This window comes from Stegastes partitus, unplaced genomic scaffold, assembly GCF_000690725.1.
Source record: "Stegastes partitus isolate 25-593 unplaced genomic scaffold, Stegastes_partitus-1.0.2 Scaffold2235, whole genome shotgun sequence".
NCBI lineage: Eukaryota > Metazoa > Chordata > Actinopteri > Pomacentridae > Stegastes > Stegastes partitus.
The window spans coordinates 55,461-72,070 of NW_007579966.1; the positions used below are offsets into that span (position 1 = coordinate 55,461).

Genomic DNA, 16,610 nt, shown 5'->3' on the forward strand with positions numbered 1-16,610 from the left:
CAACACTTTCCCTGTAATATATTCTCATTTCTGTTTTAACATGGTTGAGTACATCCCCCAATATGATTTCACTTCCACCCCACCACCACCACCACCTCCTCTCTCTTCCCGTCCTTCTCCCGAGGAGGAGAAATATGACTCCGAAAAACCCTCTTTTTGCTGCATTAATTCCATGATTGCTTAAATGAAACACTGCTATTTTCTTCGCTCGGCGCTAAACAGGGATCAGATCTCCGTGACCATGACTAATCTTCCGCCGCGCTCATTGTGTGTGTTGGCGCGCGCCCTTAATTTTTCTGGATCTTTTTGCCAATTTGGAAAACTAATTGCTTCGACTCTGACCGGGCAAGCGGCGGAATATAATGCAGTTTAAAGCTTCATCTTTTATGCCCATAAATCCCTCCACAGATCCGGCCGTGTACAACACCGGCTCATTAAAATGCATTAAGGCAGGTTTCGTGAGAGGGAAGGTGATTTTTTTTTTTTCTTCTCCTCTCTCTTTCTCTTTCTCTACCCCCTTCATCCTTTTTCTACTTGGCTGGTCAGTGATCCTGCACCCTTTGCAATCTCCACACTCCTTAGAGTTCTTTTTCCCCCCCACCACCACTTCATTCACTTGCAAATACCCCAGGGATGCTCTACCCTCCGCCGCTACCACCTCCATCCCTCACTTTCCCGGTTTCGCACCCCCCTTCCTCGCAGTAATTCTGTCAATCCAAACTGCCCTCCCCTCTTCTTACTCCACCTCTTCTCCGTCCACATGCCTGAGGTTGTAGATTGTTGGATTACGCCGGAGTCCTGGGGAGGAGGAGGAGGAGGAGGAGGAGGAGGTCGTCCCACTGATTGTAAAGAGAGAGACAATTGGTCCTTTAGCCTGATTGGGTCCCCGGATAGGCAACAACTCCGGGATGAGAGCGTGCAGACAGGCATGAGAGGCAGCCACAAGAACAGAGGCAGCGCGACAAGACATATATTTATTTTTATACGCCGGTAGACGGAGGGAACTTTACAAAGAGGCCAGCCAAAGAGAGACGGCGTGGACTCAAGGTGACTTTAGGGAAACTGATGCACCGGAGGCAGCAGCCTTCAAAACTTTTTTTTTTTTTGCAGAAGGAAGGAGGAGGGCGAAATTTAGCAGGCGTGCAGGGAAAAAGAAGAACAAAGAGATAAGAGAAGAAGAATTTTTCCCACATAAGGCGGAATAAAGTTAAAAAGCAGAAAGGTAAGGCTCTTTTTTTTTTTTTTTTTTTTTCATTTGCTTGACTTTCACCGGTCACGTTTTGAACAGTAATACGAGCTACAGGACTGCTGGGGGGGATTCTTCCAGCTGCAAAGTGAAGAATACCCAATCGATGCTGCTGCTGCTGCTGCTTCTTTCTTAATTGATAAGCAGTGTTTAGAGAAACAAACACGCTGTCAAAAGTAGGTCACGGTGAATATTCCAAGAGAACCGGTGGAGGTGGTGGGAGGCAGGGTTGGGACATTAAAAAACTTTCTGAGGCTGCGATTCTCGGCACGTCTGCACTGTCGCTACTTCAAACAAGCCACGCTGAAGGAGAGGAATGCCTATCTGCCTTTTTTTTTTTTTTTTTACGGACCTCCGTTTGGCATTCAGACCTCATTCCACAGCCTCAGCCAAGGTTCTAGTTTCTCAAAATGAGAACTTTTTTTCCTCCTCTCCCCTCACTATCAAACCCATTAAGCTATCGCCCGTCTTGTAAGCTGCGGCCGACAAATAAGGCAGTAGATTGGCATGTGTGCGCTCTCGCCCAGACTCTTTCTGGCCATTATCAGCCAGAGGCGCTGAAGGGAAACTCTGAAAGATGAGCATTGTGCGCGGGCCTCCATATTAACAACACCTTTCGGGGGGGTTTCTTGTCGTTGACACATCTTAAACGACGTTTCCAGGAGAGGCAGTAAATCTCCTCCCAGACAAAAAAAAGAAAAACTCCAAGAAGAGATTACAGCTTCGATATTAATTTGAAAGGATCTGTCGTCCCCCCTCCTCCTCCTCCTACTTTAAAAGACGCCGCTGCTTTAATTTGTGACACTGATTGCAAACTTTTCCAGATGACGCTTATGCACGGTGACATCATTTCCATGCACCAGTGGCTGGGATGAATGCCAGTTTGTGTGATTTAATTTCCCCATAAATGACAAGGCTCCCTTTTATGGCGAGAGATGAATGAACTATCGGGGAAGGGGACGAGGCCAGAACCAGGATTAAGGAATCAGGAGACTAAAAATAAGTCAGCAGCAGCAGCAGCAGCAGCACAGATGTTGGACAAATGTCTTCGTACGGGAGGACTCGTGGTGGGTGTAGAGCGTGGAGGGAGGGGACGAGTAATTAAAAACACCTTACAGTAAAGCGAGCCGCGGGGAGGGAGGCGGCGGTGGTGGCGGCGGCGTTCGCAGCTGCACAGGCCGAAGCCCGGGGAGCTCCCCACAATTAGAGAGGCAGGTTCAAAGCCTGCCCCGTGCCAGCGACTCTGTCCTGAGGGGGGTTGGGGTTACAGAGAACGAGGACGAATAGAGGGTAGCAACCGCACATGGCACGCTGCGAACTCATATTCATACCCCCGCACAACAAACAACTGTGTGATCTTGAGAGAGTTTGGCCAGAACGTGCACCTCCCTCAGCCTGCCTTTGCCTTTGATGGTTGCCATCTCGCCCTGTGAGCCAGCTGAGGGAAACTGGGTCCTTGCTGCAGGCGATACACCCTTTTTGCTTTTGAAAAAAAAAAAAAAAAACACCACCAGACCTGGTCATTTCATCCACACACAACAAATAAAAGAAACACACACCAGAGGCCACAAATAAAATAAACCAGCTTATTAAAAGTTAGACGCAGCAGCAGAAGAGTCTCGGTTTAATTATGTGTAAATAAGTAAATAAACATTCAGAAATTTAAAAAAATTGCGCTTGGTTGAGGAATGCGGCTTGTCACGCTCCGGCCCGGGAAGCAAAATTAGATTCAGAAAAACCCTCCTGCACTCCGCAAACCGGCAGCGGCTCGGCTTATTGTGCTCGGCTTATTGAAAGACGCTTTCTCATGCAGCCGCCGCCGCTGCTGCATCTAAAAAAAAAAAGTGCATCGATGCAGCTCCTCTTCACTTCAGAGATGCTGCTCGAGAGCCTCTTCTTTCACCGTGCAAAATCAATTGTGGTTAACAAATTGGCCGTGACGTTTGGCCCCGCCGCGGTGGGTGGGGACCGTTTTCATGGGTCCACCCAGTTTTTAAAAAGGACCCTTTAGCAGAGTCTGGGAGGCCTCTTTTTAGAGCCGAGGTGAGCGCGGCGCAGACACGGCCACTGTGAAATTAACACTTAATAATGCTCCACATAGCACTTAAACAGGTCGCAGTCATGCTAATGTGCCACACACTGAGCTCTGGTGGCCGCACTCAGCCGACAGGAGTTCACTGGACAGGAAGGGTTGGTTCCTTGATTCATCGGTCCTTAAGTTGACCCGTTTCATCAACCAACTGTCCAAACCTCAGAGATGTTCAGTTTACAGCTACATCAGACAAAGAACAGCAGCTTATATGTGCAACTAAGAAGCTAAAACATGTCAAAAAGTTTATTTATCAATGAATAGTTGGTGGACTTACTCGACAGGAAGGTTTTTGATGGTGGAACAAACTTATTTTCTCAAATTATGCATTAATTTATAGCATAAAGTAATGAAACAGAAGGGCTTTACAACTTCTAAAATGCCTTCAAATTGGCTTGATTCATCAAACCAACAGTTCAGACACCAAAGATATTCAGTTTAAAACCACGTAAGAAAGAAAAGCAGCCTATACGTGCAAACAAGTTGGCTTTTGTCATTTGCTCTTGGAATATTGTTTATTTATGAATCAAAAGTTGGTGAGCTCTCTCCATAAATGGGAGTTTAAGAAGATTTCTGATGGCGTTACAGACTTATTTCCTCAAATTATGTATTAATGATTTGGTTTATACCATAAAATAATGAAAAAAAAATCTACATTGCAGCTCCTAAAATGCCTTTAAATTGACTTGTTCCATCAAAGCAACAGTTTAAGCACCAAGGATGTTCAATTTAAAACCAGGTAAGAAAAAGAAAAGCAGCCTGTATGTGCAATTAAGAAGCTAAAACAAGTTAGTTTCTGGCACTTTCTCTTAAAAAATTGATGCATTTATCAACTAATAGTTGATAATAGTTGGCAGTCTTACTCAGTGAACAGTCGTTTAGTAGAGAGAAAGGTTTCTGCTCGCATTTTAACTCAAATTTACTTGATAATCTATCGACCATTGCTCTAAATGCTAAAATATTGATGAAAAATGGGCATCACAGCCTCTAAAATGTCTTCAGATTGGTTTGTTTCATCAAACCAACAATCTAAACCCCAACAATGTTCAGTCTAAAATGGTGTAAGACAAAGAAAAACAGCAAAGCTTTGCATATGAGAAGCTAAAACAAGTTAACTTTTGGCACTTCTGCTTGATTTACGATCATCGTTTCAGTCCTACATGACGCTCGTCAAACTTTATTGGAACAGAGTTTTGTTTAGATTAAATATTGGACCTTGTTCTTGTTGGAAACTTTGAAAACCAGGTCTTGCTCCAAACTTTTGGTTCCTGTTCAAGCAAAATACGTTGTTCAGTAGCTTGGTTTTCTCACGAAAGGACAAGGCAAGGATTTGACTCGAGGCAATTTTCATCATGTGCTGAAGTCTGCGAGGGTCTGACATGCAAAAGGAAAGTCTCGACTGTTTCACGCTGTCCAGCCAAACACCATAAACTCAGCAGCTCTCCTCCTGCTGTCAGGTACTTTGTATAGAAGCATGTTTTCAGCTTCAGTCTGCAGCCGTCCGCACACATACACGGAAAACCACAAATTGGCCTTCGCACAAGTCGCCCAAATCCAGTCCAAAACCAGCACAAAAAAAAAAGTGCTTATTTTAAATCGGAAATGTCTCAAACAGCCAACTTTTTGATCCCCGACGTTTCAGTCAAAGTCGACACAAATCCCATAAAAACAAGCTCCGGCAGTTAAAACGCCGGATTGGAGCTGGTTTGTGAGGGTTTTTTTTTTTTTCTTCTCTCCTGTTTCGAGCTGCTGTCAGTCGTACCTTGGCAGTTGTTTCCCCCCCCGGCCCGTTTGTTCTCCTCGGCTGGAAGGGAAAACGCTCACCTCTCCTCCTCCTCCTCCTCCTCCTCCTCCTCCTCCTCGCAGGAACAGTTTGATATAGTCGGCTGTTGTCGGAGCGCAGTTAATGGAGCAGCAGGTGGACTCGGAGAACGATGATACAACAATATGGCCCATCATTTTCTCACGCCAGCTGCTCCCCCTGACAATCACCGGCTCCTCCACTGTCACTCAATTCCTCGACAAACACTCTCTTTGCTTTCTTGCACTGTGGGCAGATTTTCTATACCTGTGTTTTCAACGCTTTAAATTGTTTTTCCCTTGCTCACACACACACAAACACACACACAAAAACTTTTCAACAGGAAGGAATGCTTCAGTCTTGTGGGAAAATACCTCTTGGCCCTTAAGCACGGCAAAGCTTTTTCATATGATCGGCCCCCTCCGTCCCTTTTCCAGCTGCCGCTTCCTTAAACAGGCGAAGATTAGCAGCGAAAAGAGAGACGTGTGAAATGTTTTGCCAGCACAATTACGTCGCATGTCACCTCATTAGGCGCGACAAAACGGTGCAAAACGCCCGGGTGACCTTTGAGGGGCGGCGTCGAGAGCTGGGAGCTAATTTTACTTCATAATGCCAAGCAGGCGGCTTGAATAGGCAGAAAAAGAGTTCAGCGGCGGGGTCAAGTGTCAGCCGTCCTGCCAAAGCCTCCCCTCGCGGGGTTTGTTGCATACATTCACACACACACACACACTCTGGGTCCGGCCTCCCGCTGACAATGCAGCCACGCCTCCCACCCTTCGCTGCCTTTTGTGGCTCTTCAACAATGATTAACTGAGTTTGGCGATTCGGGGCGAGTCCGCGGCGGCACAATGCGCTCTCTCTCACAAAGCATAATGGAGTCGAGCCATGAGTCAAACAGTCTCTCTTTCTTCCGCTAACCCCCCAAAAACTTTCCATCTCGGTCCCGCTGCAACGGCCCCCTTCTTTGCTTTTCCGTTTCCTTTTCGGCGACCGCCTGTTTTCTTCCCCCTCCCTCAATCCGCCGCCGCCGCCGCCGCCACCTTCCCGAAGCTCATTAATGCAGCGGGCAGATGCAGCCGTCCTCCTAATGCATAAAAACAAGATGCAGATGGAGAGCGGCAGCGTAGGTGCCATGAGCTGCATGTGAAGAAGTATCGATTAGCTCGAATCGATACCTTAAAAAGCATCTCCTGCAAAAAACAAAAGCAAAAAAAAAAAAAAAAGACGCAGAATTGACCTCGCCGATCTTAAAGATTCCTGTGATGTTCGTATCAGAAAGAGCAATGCGGGAGGAGGTGGTATTTAGAGGCACGAAATCCAACATCCAGGCAATACCATAGGGGCCTTCAAAGGGCTGCGATATGGAAGAGGGAAAAAAAAAAAATACACAGTACACTTGTAATGAGCGGTGTGCAGCGCTGAAGGGAGCTTGTAGAACATGGTGTGAGTAAAGCTGAGCAGGGGTGTTAACAGAAACACTACAATCTCAGAACATCGCACCCCCGGGCCTTTTACAGGAGGTGTGAAGGAGCTCTACTCTCCTCATGACAGGAAGAGGAGGAAGGAAAGGGAAAAAGAGTGTGGCTACACTTCTTGTTGCCGACGTGAAACGCCTGATTGTCCTGAGCTGGAGGGAGAAAGGAGCCAGCGCTGCTTCGTCGGTTCTGTTTGCTGCTGTGGGCTCCTGAAAATGTGGCTTCAAGTTTCTGTTTTTCGTTTAAAAGTTTTGAGCAAATTTCTGCTTTTTTTTTTCCTGTTTCAGCTTCTTTTGTACGAATTACAAGAACTCCAGATCAAGTGTGTTAACCCCAGACTCCGTGCTAGTCCCAGCCGTTTCCCTACATACACTTCAAAGTACATTAAAGTGTACATGCTTTAAGAAAATACATGTCAGTTTTTTGTATTCAAGCTGTTTGTTAGGCACTCAAGAACTTTGGTGTGAAGCTCCAGTGTCAGGAGGGAAAGATGTACTGTGGCTCCACAAGCTTCCAAAACAAGACAGCGAAAACCTACATTCTCTTTATGCAAGTCAGAACATGTGTTCTAACATGTCTGTGAAGATCCTCAGTCATCCAGGTCATGGTTGTTCTGGTAGATTAATCGTAACAACTGGACCTGCTTGAGTTCTTTGAAGACAATCCACCTCTCATCCAAGAGGCTTCATCAGTTCTGACTGACTAGTTGGGAGATCCAGATACTTACATCCTTTGTGGCAGGGGGAGCACTAACGACTCACATAACGAGGGGGCGGAGCAACAAACCCCCAATTGAAACCGAAGCTCAGGTGTTAATGGCTCCTTAAGGATATAAGAATCTGGAACGCCCAACTAGTCAGTCAGAACTGATGAAGCCTCTTGGATGAAACGTCTTCAAGTCCAGTCTAGTGCGTTGTAGTTTAGCTGTAGTACCTGCGTCTTCCACCAGGTGGAGCCTCTTACTGTAACTCAGACACAAATGGGCGGTGGTTCATGTCGGCAAGCAGACAGCATTGTGGGGGTTTAGCTAGCAAGGAGCACCATGACAAAGACCTACGTGACGCTTAATGGCAGGACAGTCGAAACAAAACGTTTATGAATTTTAACCGTTTCCGACACAATATCTAACTTAGTATTACTTGTTTATGTAATTTCTAACCAGACAAAACTTATCGGGCAAATAAAAACTCACGATAAATCAGAATTTGGGACTTAACTGTATATGTTGGAGGAGTTATATATGTTCCGCCCACCGCCGCTGTGCATTATGCAAAGCTAGTTTTGTTTTTATTTAAATTCGAAACTGCTTGTTAGACAACTTCAGGAAACTCCTCCAACAGCCAGGTCAAAAAGTTTTACGCGCACGATGAAGCATTGTTCCGCTCTGCGTGACGACTAACTTTTCAATCTGCCGTTGCTGCGGTCGGACAGCACGTCTTGCGAACTTATTTTTGACAGACCATAAACCAACTCCACTTAAAACCACAAATTGCTGTGTTTATGCTAAGCAAAACTAATTGCCTCCCCTGGGATGCTACAGTTACGCTCATCACTTACATATCCAGTGTTAAGTTCTTTTTTTTCCTTAAACTCTCTGGTAGTTAAAGAGGCGCCGTAACTTCTGTTTTTCTGCAACAGAGGAAGTGAAAAACTAGTTTTTGGAGCACAAAATCTCCAGTTTGACATGAATTTTAATTAACGTCACAACATTTCCCATACATCGACTTTTTAAATTTAGCCAAAACTTAATTTTTCCTCCCAATTTCTGTATTTTTCACTCTTTTTTTCTCCTCAATGTGGAATCTAGACATGTACCTATCCTCCCCATCTCCTTCCCGTCTCCTATTACGTCCGTTCATCCTCCACGAACCCCCTCATTCAGCCGTGATAAGCTTCACACAGGCACAAAGCTCATTATATCTCAACAAAAACTCAGTAGTAGACGGAGAGTCTGGAGGCAGGAGAAAAGCCGGTGAATATGTGTCATCCGCAGGTCTCCAGCAGCGCCGCAACAAAAAAGATGACGCTGTCCAAAAAGGACGTAAATGTAAGACTCATCTGTCTTTTTCTTTTTCCAGGTCACTGGCAGAAAGAAGGGAACCAAGAAATAACTGCCCTCGAGGGTGGAAGAAGTCTTTTCAAATACGACTCCAGGGCTCGACGATGGGAGACCGACTGCACCTTCCAGCAGCTGCCGGCACCTTGCTCCTCGTGGCCTTCGGCATTTTGACCCTTCTGCCCCACAGCCTTCTGGGTAAGCCGGCGGAGGAGGAAAATGCAGGAAGCTCGGCGCTGCTGCAGAGGGTGAAGCGAGGCTGGGTGTGGAATCAGTTCTTCGTCCTGGAGGAGTACACCGGACTGGAACCTCTTTACATCGGAAAGGTCAGTGTACATGCACACATGTACGCAGCATAACCCGAAGAAATGCAAAAACAACGAGGCTTCTGGCCTGGTAGGGGAGCAGGGTTTCTGCATGACCTTTTCACTTGGCGTAGCTGATGCGATGCCGGTGTAGGTGTTGCAAGGAGACTTAAACTCCAGCTTTCAAACTAAAAGATCTATAGGGGGAGCTCAGATACCCGGAGGTCATCTGCAGAGCTGAGCGCATGAATGCAAAAGAGAAGATCATGAGTGGTTAGAGGCGAGCTTCAATAAATGCAAAAAAAAAAAAGGGGAAAGAAAATCCCAATTTAATCCCTGGATGCACTCAGTCCGCACTAAGACAGCCGCTCTTGTGTCCACTTTGAACCGCAGCCAGACAGCAGTGATTGAGTTAATTGACTCGAACCGAAGCTTCACTCGGCCTCGGCTGCACAGAAATAGACGCCACATCTGCAACAGCAGCGACGTGCTCTGAAAAGGAGCTCACAAAGGAGCACTTTGATCACTGGGCTGCTAAATGGATGTGAACATTTGATCAATAGTTGTAATTCCAGTCATCATCGGCAAAGAGACACAACGGCCCCGCAAACGGAAGCTCAACTTATCGCTATGTCACCAAAAAAAAAAGGGATTTTAGTGTCAGGTTTGTAAATAATAAACCAGAAAGTGATTATAGAAGTGATGACTGATGATACTTGCAGGCTGCTGGTTAGATTTTATCAGCTGTGGTCACTCTGGTGAGTTTCCTAAAGTACTAATTGAGCGTGTTAACCAGGTAAACATGCATCACAAGCCAGCATCAGCAAATGAAGCAAACCATGTTTTAGCTCAACAGAGATGAGACTGACAGCTAACGTTAGCTAGTAATAGCCAGTAATTGCTAATTAGCGACATTTCTATTTAGTCCTTTGCCTTTATAGAAGCAGCACATCCATTGATGAAAGAAGAGAGAACTCAGAAATGTGCATTTTGTACAACATAACAAAGCCAGAATGGCATAAATCCTATTTAAGAAATCAAAAGATGCTTTTCTTTGATTATTTTACAAGAAAAATGAGAAAACCTGGAATCAACGTGTGCTAAACCAGTGTTATCTGGTGCTAATGGTTGGACTATTTTTAAATCACACCTGTAGAATAAAGTGGTTTAGATGAAATATCATGAATTAAAATGTAAATTTGGTAATTTTTCACAATGAAACTGCACCTGACATGTTCAGTTCCTGTTTATTTTTACAGTTTCTGGCTGATAAATGGTGTCATTTTGGTCATTTTGGGTCTTTTTTTGGATACGATGACCTCCTTCCTAACTGCTAGCGAGTTTTGGGGTTCAGTGGGGTAAATACTTTGATGTGGCTTTCCCAATAGTTTATTACCATTTAACAAAACCAGATGTTTTCAATAAATATGGCACTACAATGATTAAAACAGGTAACAGTAGCAGATAGTAACCAGTAACTGTTATTTAGTCATATTTTAATTACATCAGTATTCAGGATTTCTGGAGTCAAGATAAGTTCAGAGACAACAGCAGCTTGTCCTGTCACTCTGAAAACCATGAAGTCAGTGAATGCAGCATTAGCCTAGCAGTTGCATGTTTAATTGAGATGACATGTGATATAATGGTAAGTCTTGCCACTTGGCAGCCATCTTGGTAACACCCACAAGCAGGTATGTTGGGCTAAGAAGACCAGACCCCTATTTAAATAAATGAGAAAAGAGATGTAACTGTAATTTTAACTGTGTGTATATGATCACCAGGTGAATCTAACAGAAAAAACACCTAAAAGTTTGAAGACTTTGCCCTAAAATACGGGTTAGAAACAGTTTTCCCAACAAATTCTAGTTCTACAGCACGTGTTAAAAGTTTCACAACATTGTGATCTCATCAGATTGGCCAGATATTTCCTGATTATGACTGTTACAAAGCAGATGATTGGCTTTCATCGTCCGAGGGTGTCATGAAACCGCCATCTTTGGTGTTGCAGAGTTCTCCCATAGATTTTTATTAAGGATTCCTGAAGTTTCTAACTTAAAAAAAAGTCTCTATTACTAACTGTGAGGAATCGCATACCAGTCTTTATGCTAAGCTAGGCTAACTGCCCTTATTAGCATAACAGCAACTAGCAGTTAGCATTAAATACGTTTCTCTTGTGTGTATAACTGTAATGGTAAGAGTCGTCAGAGTAACTTCCGTTGAGTTGCAGTGCATCGGTCTGGTTTTCGACTAGACGAATGCATCAGTAGCAGATTTATGCTCACCCTGGTTCTTACATATTATATAGAAATTCTTTAGTGGAACTGAATGTAACATTAGATGTCTAATATAATATGTAAAACATCGATTCTTATCCAAGTTTAATAATATCTTGCAGCGTATGACGGGTACAGCACATTAAATCTGCTCCGGAGCAGCCCGACTGTACGTACTGAACCTCATGTCAAAGTGAATACGGGCTGAAGTTTAATTTGAGATCCGTCTTTTTCCCAAATTCCTGAAAATATGCAGCCCTGATCCTAAAACTCCAGACCTGCCGCCGCCTCAATATCCCTCATCAACTTTTTAAAGCGCTGCAGCATCAACCGCTCATCCTCTGAAATTCCCCTTTGGGAGCAACGCAAACCAGCCTAATTAGACCTCTGGAATAACTTTGCCGCCTCCGCTCGGGAATACCAAGTGAAAATGCCAGATTCCAAAGAGCCACGCGTCCGAATCAAACTCCGAAGAGAGCTGGAGGGAAAATTTCTGCTTATGTAGTGTGAAAAATTCCTTACAGTCGCGGCAGCATATTCACTTCTATCTTACCTCCTCTTCTTCTTCGTTTCCATTAAGTTTCTTTATGGATTCTTTTCGGGCCTAATTTTTCCGAGCTGAATGGAGTAAGTGATTCCGACAGGCCGGGCTATTACCCAGGGTGCCACTCAAGGCGGAAAGCCATTGTGGGATGTGACAAAGCAGGAGAGAGAGATGTACTGTAGCCTCCATCCTTAGTTCCTCAGCAGAGGAGAGGCGAGGTAGGGCAAAGGAACTTAGTATTCAGAGCCGCTGGGATGTCGGAGGTGTGGGCTTTGGGCTGGAGCTGAGACGGAGCGGGTAATTGATAGCCTCAGAGTGTCAAACTCCCGCCTTTCATGGGCTTCTGAGGGAAAGGAGGGATCAGCGCTGGAGGAGGCGGAGGAAAAGGCGACGGCCGGAGATATATCACCGCCAGACACGGGGCTGAAGCCCACAATCGGGTGTTGATTAAAAAATCTATTCTGTGGCGAGCCGGGCTTTGCGGCAGGGAGTGCAGGTGGGCACTGGGGAGATAGGAAAAAAGCTGCTCGGGGATGATAGGTATTGTGAAGGCTGCCGAAACCGTCGCCGGCATAACAACAACGAGAGAAACTTTTATCGGCTCGACAACCTCGAGCTCGGCCATTTCACTTAGCGGCCCCTGGATGACGGAAAGGGCCGGAGAGAGTGTTGTCAGATCCAGCGCGACGCCTGTTGATTATACACAAGGCAGACGTCAATGGGGGCATTTAATTCCACTCTGCCAGTGTGACGGCGGCGAGCACTCATCGCGCGCTGAGGCCCTCTAAGTACAAAGTAAAGACTGATTGCACATCAACAGGCTGGCATTTGCACTTACAGGCCACAAAAGGCTTCTGATTGCGCTGCAGGGTCCATGGCAACTAACAGGCAGTAAGCTGTGATTACGTGTCTACTTACGGCTACAGTGTTAAGGTACAAAAACACACCGCCGCTGGAGGTCTACAGCTAATTCAGCCACTGGGGCAATTATGAGAGAATATGCTGACAATACTGCAGCGTACATGTACTTTAGTGCACTTTAGACACAATAACGTAGAAGCGTTTGAATTTAGAGGTAGCTGAAGTCGAATTAAGTAGCTATCCAAGTCGGATGCTCGGTGCAGGGTTTGTGCCCAGTTTTACGCAAAGTCCAGCAAGTTGTAGGTTTCAGAAAGAAGCCAGACAGTTAAACTTATCAGTGCATTCTTATTTCATCATATTTTTACCAATTCTTGAGTCTCTAAAGGCCAGCTGGAGCTCGAGGTGATGTCAGATCTGCTATTTTGACAGGAAAAATTGCGAAAAGACATATTCTTCCCAAACCGCTAGCTTGCAACACTTATTTCATCTCGTTTGTATGCTAAGCTAAGATCTGTTAAGTCTTTATTATTTGCTTAAAAAGTTCTTTAGTACTGGTTTAAGTTTAAGTTCTGGTTCTTATTACGTAAGGTGCTCCATAAATAAAGTCTACTCATCTCAGGTTTGGGTAAATCTGCGTACTAACACACGATTTATTTGGTGCACCATGCGATCCACATAATTACTACCTAATTAAGTCTTATTACGTCTCAATGAAGTAACTGTAGACGTTTCTGACTGCAAATTTCCCCAGGAAGCTTCTGGTTTTCCATCAGCTGCTGTCCATCAGCTAATAGCATCGTGCTAGCAGGGTTAGCTGATGTTGATTCATTTTGTGTTGAGCCATAAACCTGCAGCTTCTCTGCTCACCCCGCCACCTTGCAGAGCTCACACTTAATGTTGTGCATCGGGAAGAAGTTCCAAACATCCAGTTCTGAAGGACACTGGTTCCTAAACAAGCTTCACTCGCGCTAGTTTATACACAGAGTACTGCAAACGCCTACCGTACGTCTACTGTCTGCTGCTCTTCTGGTTTCCTGACGTGTTAACAAAGCCAGTTAACCTGCTCAGCTGTTTAATTAGCAGGTGAGCAGCACAAACTGATTTTCCCATAACAAATCACTTTAATTGAGTAAAACTGCAGCTACAAAACACTTCACAAGGACAGGATTGGACAGTTAAATGGCCAAAGGAAATGTTCAAGAAACCAGAAAAGAAACTACCAATTAGTTCATCCTAATCGGTGTTTTCGCCGTTAACGTTTAACTGTGATAAACAACTTTACTGAGGAGACTAAAGGCGGATGCTGTAGTAACATTACAGTTGATTAAAGTAACTTTAATGCCTTTATTGCTGCACTTTTCTCTGAGAACATGCTAGCATTTTTCTGATAAACTGCTAAAGAATCGTTTCTCATAACAAACCAAATAATTTATGTCACTGCCTTCCATTTAAGGGAATAAATTAATTGGTTATTAAGGGTTTGTTTGGCCTGATGGACAGATATGAGCAGCAAAAGTACTAATGCCACACTGTTTAAGTCCTGTGTTGTCAGTGTTACTTATAGTAAAAACATCTAAGTAAATACTGAGAAATGCACGATGGTGTTAAAAGTTAAATTACTCATTGCAGGAAAAAAACAAGTCCCCTGAATTATAAATAGAGTATTTCTAGATGACTAATGCTCATACAACAATGTAAAAGCAGGACTTGTAGTGACCCCAACCACCTGACCCTTCAAGAATCAGTATCATAAATCATTCAAATGCAACCTATACGAAACCCTACACACTGAACCTAAGCCCTGGTTTGTTATATTTATCCTTGAGGTCGACACATTATTGACTTTTTCCCTCATTGACAACACATTATGCATCTGAGCGCCTGAACTGTTGACAGAAATGTTTGTGTGCATTTATTTTGTCCTGTGCGCCGTATCAAAAACACTCTTGTAAAACCAACAATTAGCAACAAACCTTCACAAATTCCTGGATAATAAATAATTTCCTGTTCAGATCAGGAGACACTGAACGCCACACACGATCTAAACCCTCTATTTTTTGCTTACGCTCATCTCTCGGGTGATTTTTTTTTTTGCCTTTAGGCCGCTCATCAGCGAATGGAACACATGTTGAGTTGGATTGAGATCATGTGGCTGACTTGGACTTTCCACCATTTGGCTCAGAAAAGTCATTTGGTTGTCTCGTCTGGATGTTCAGGATCGCTGTGTGGCTGCGTTGTTCTAAAATTGAGAGCTGCGACCTAATTGAACATCCTGAAAAACGTGTCACTGTCCTCTTACTTGTGCATCGTACATCTCTGTATTGCAAACTTGTGATTGCTGTTGTAATTACAGCAGCAGTCTGAGTGCAAATTTGACCACTTGGGATGCTTTTAGTAGTCATAAGTTGCTTCCAAAACCCCCTTAGGTTTTCTGTTAATTTGATTTAAACCTGACTGACACCTCTGCGAACCCCACAGCTCCACTCAGACATGGATAAAGGCGACGGCTCCATTAAGTACATCCTGACGGGGGAAGGCGCCGGCACCACCTTCACCATCGACGACAGCACGGGCGACATCCACGCCATCCAGAGGCTGGACCGCGAGGTCAAGGCCCAGTACGTCCTCCGAGCACAGGCCCGAAACCGGCTGACGGACCGGCCTCTGGAGCCCGAGTCCGAGTTCATCGTCAAGATCCAGGACATCAACGACAACGAGCCGAAGTTCCTGGACGGCCCCTACCAGGCGAGTGTTCCAGAAATGTCCAAAATAGGTAAGAACGAGGAGAAAGAAAGGCAAGCAGACACTTAGAGCAAAGTGTTTACTGTGCATGCTGTTTGTTTTGAAGGCTGCTGAGAGTTTGTATGCGGGGTGAACAATAGCAAAGTGCATAATAGCCCTGCAGACTCGTTCCCATCTGCTTCATTCAATATTCATAAACCCACTTTTGAAGTAAAACGTGCACGGTGAATACCCGGCCACAGATGGAGAAGCTCCACCCAGAATGATGCCTGCGGTTGCTATGATGGTAACCGGCGTCACCCCCTCCTAACCTCTTGCCTCCGCGTTCACCCAGGAACATCTGTGATCCAGCTGACCGCCACAGATGCCGACGATCCCACGTATGGAAACAGCGCTCGGGTGGTTTACAGCATCCTGGATGGGCAGCCTTACTTCTCGGTGGACGCCAAGACCGGTACGTCTGCACACGACCTCCTTCTAAATCGCTCAATCTGGAACAATTTCTATCCATTACTCCAAGCTCACCAGCCACTCTGAGTGTCTGACGAGCACCGTATGAATCTGTAATCGGTACGAATGACGTTAGATGACCTGATAAAGTCGACTGACTTGCTCAGGATTTACCAACAGTCGTCTGACAGCTACTGTTAATTCCCCTCCTTGCTTCCGACACCGAATCACGCTGCGTTCGCTCCACACTCTGATTTTAGCAGTCCACACTTTATGCCCCTGTGTACAGCAACCAGCTCTGAATGTGGGAAGCTCAGCATGGCTCCCGTTGTTGCTATGAGACTACCGAACACTTGCCTGAAACACGGCGCTCTTTTGTTGCAGCTCGCAGTTTCCCAAACTCCTGGCACTCGACAAAAAAGATATGCTAAACTCAAAGTGTGACTTTCTTTGTTGAAAACGAGGACAGAAGAAGACAGGCAGCGCCGTGGTGAGCGAGCGCTGGGAGAAAACTTCCCCCTTTCACAGCAAATTAAATATACTTTGCATTATCTTTAACAAAACCACGTCGGTTTGTTCTCAGGTTCGTGTGTGTTCTTCTGTCTCTCTGGGCAGCCACTCACTCCCATTGCTGTGTTTATATTTAAAAAACTCAATTAGTGGATTCTTCTGGGATGTGTAATCCATCACAGTGATAGAAAACCTTCACTTGTGTCTTTTAAAGTTACGTTATCAGTAAAGGAATAGTTGGAAGATATGCTTGAGCCA

The 16,610-nt window shown here is 45.0% G+C and overlaps 1 protein-coding gene across 1 annotated transcript; it reads left to right on the forward strand.

Moving 5' to 3' along the window:
• Positions 1–1,136: 1,136 nt before the first annotated feature.
• LOC103374390 (cadherin-20-like) lies at positions 1,137–15,846 on the forward strand (the record flags this gene model as incomplete). The annotated part of the gene is made up of 4 exons (XM_008304473.1): positions 1,137–1,222; positions 8,690–8,993; positions 15,129–15,423; positions 15,727–15,846. Coding segments are annotated over exons 2-4 (634 nt in total), but the record flags the coding sequence as incomplete, so codon positions are not given.
• Between the last annotated feature and the right edge of the window lie 764 nt (positions 15,847–16,610).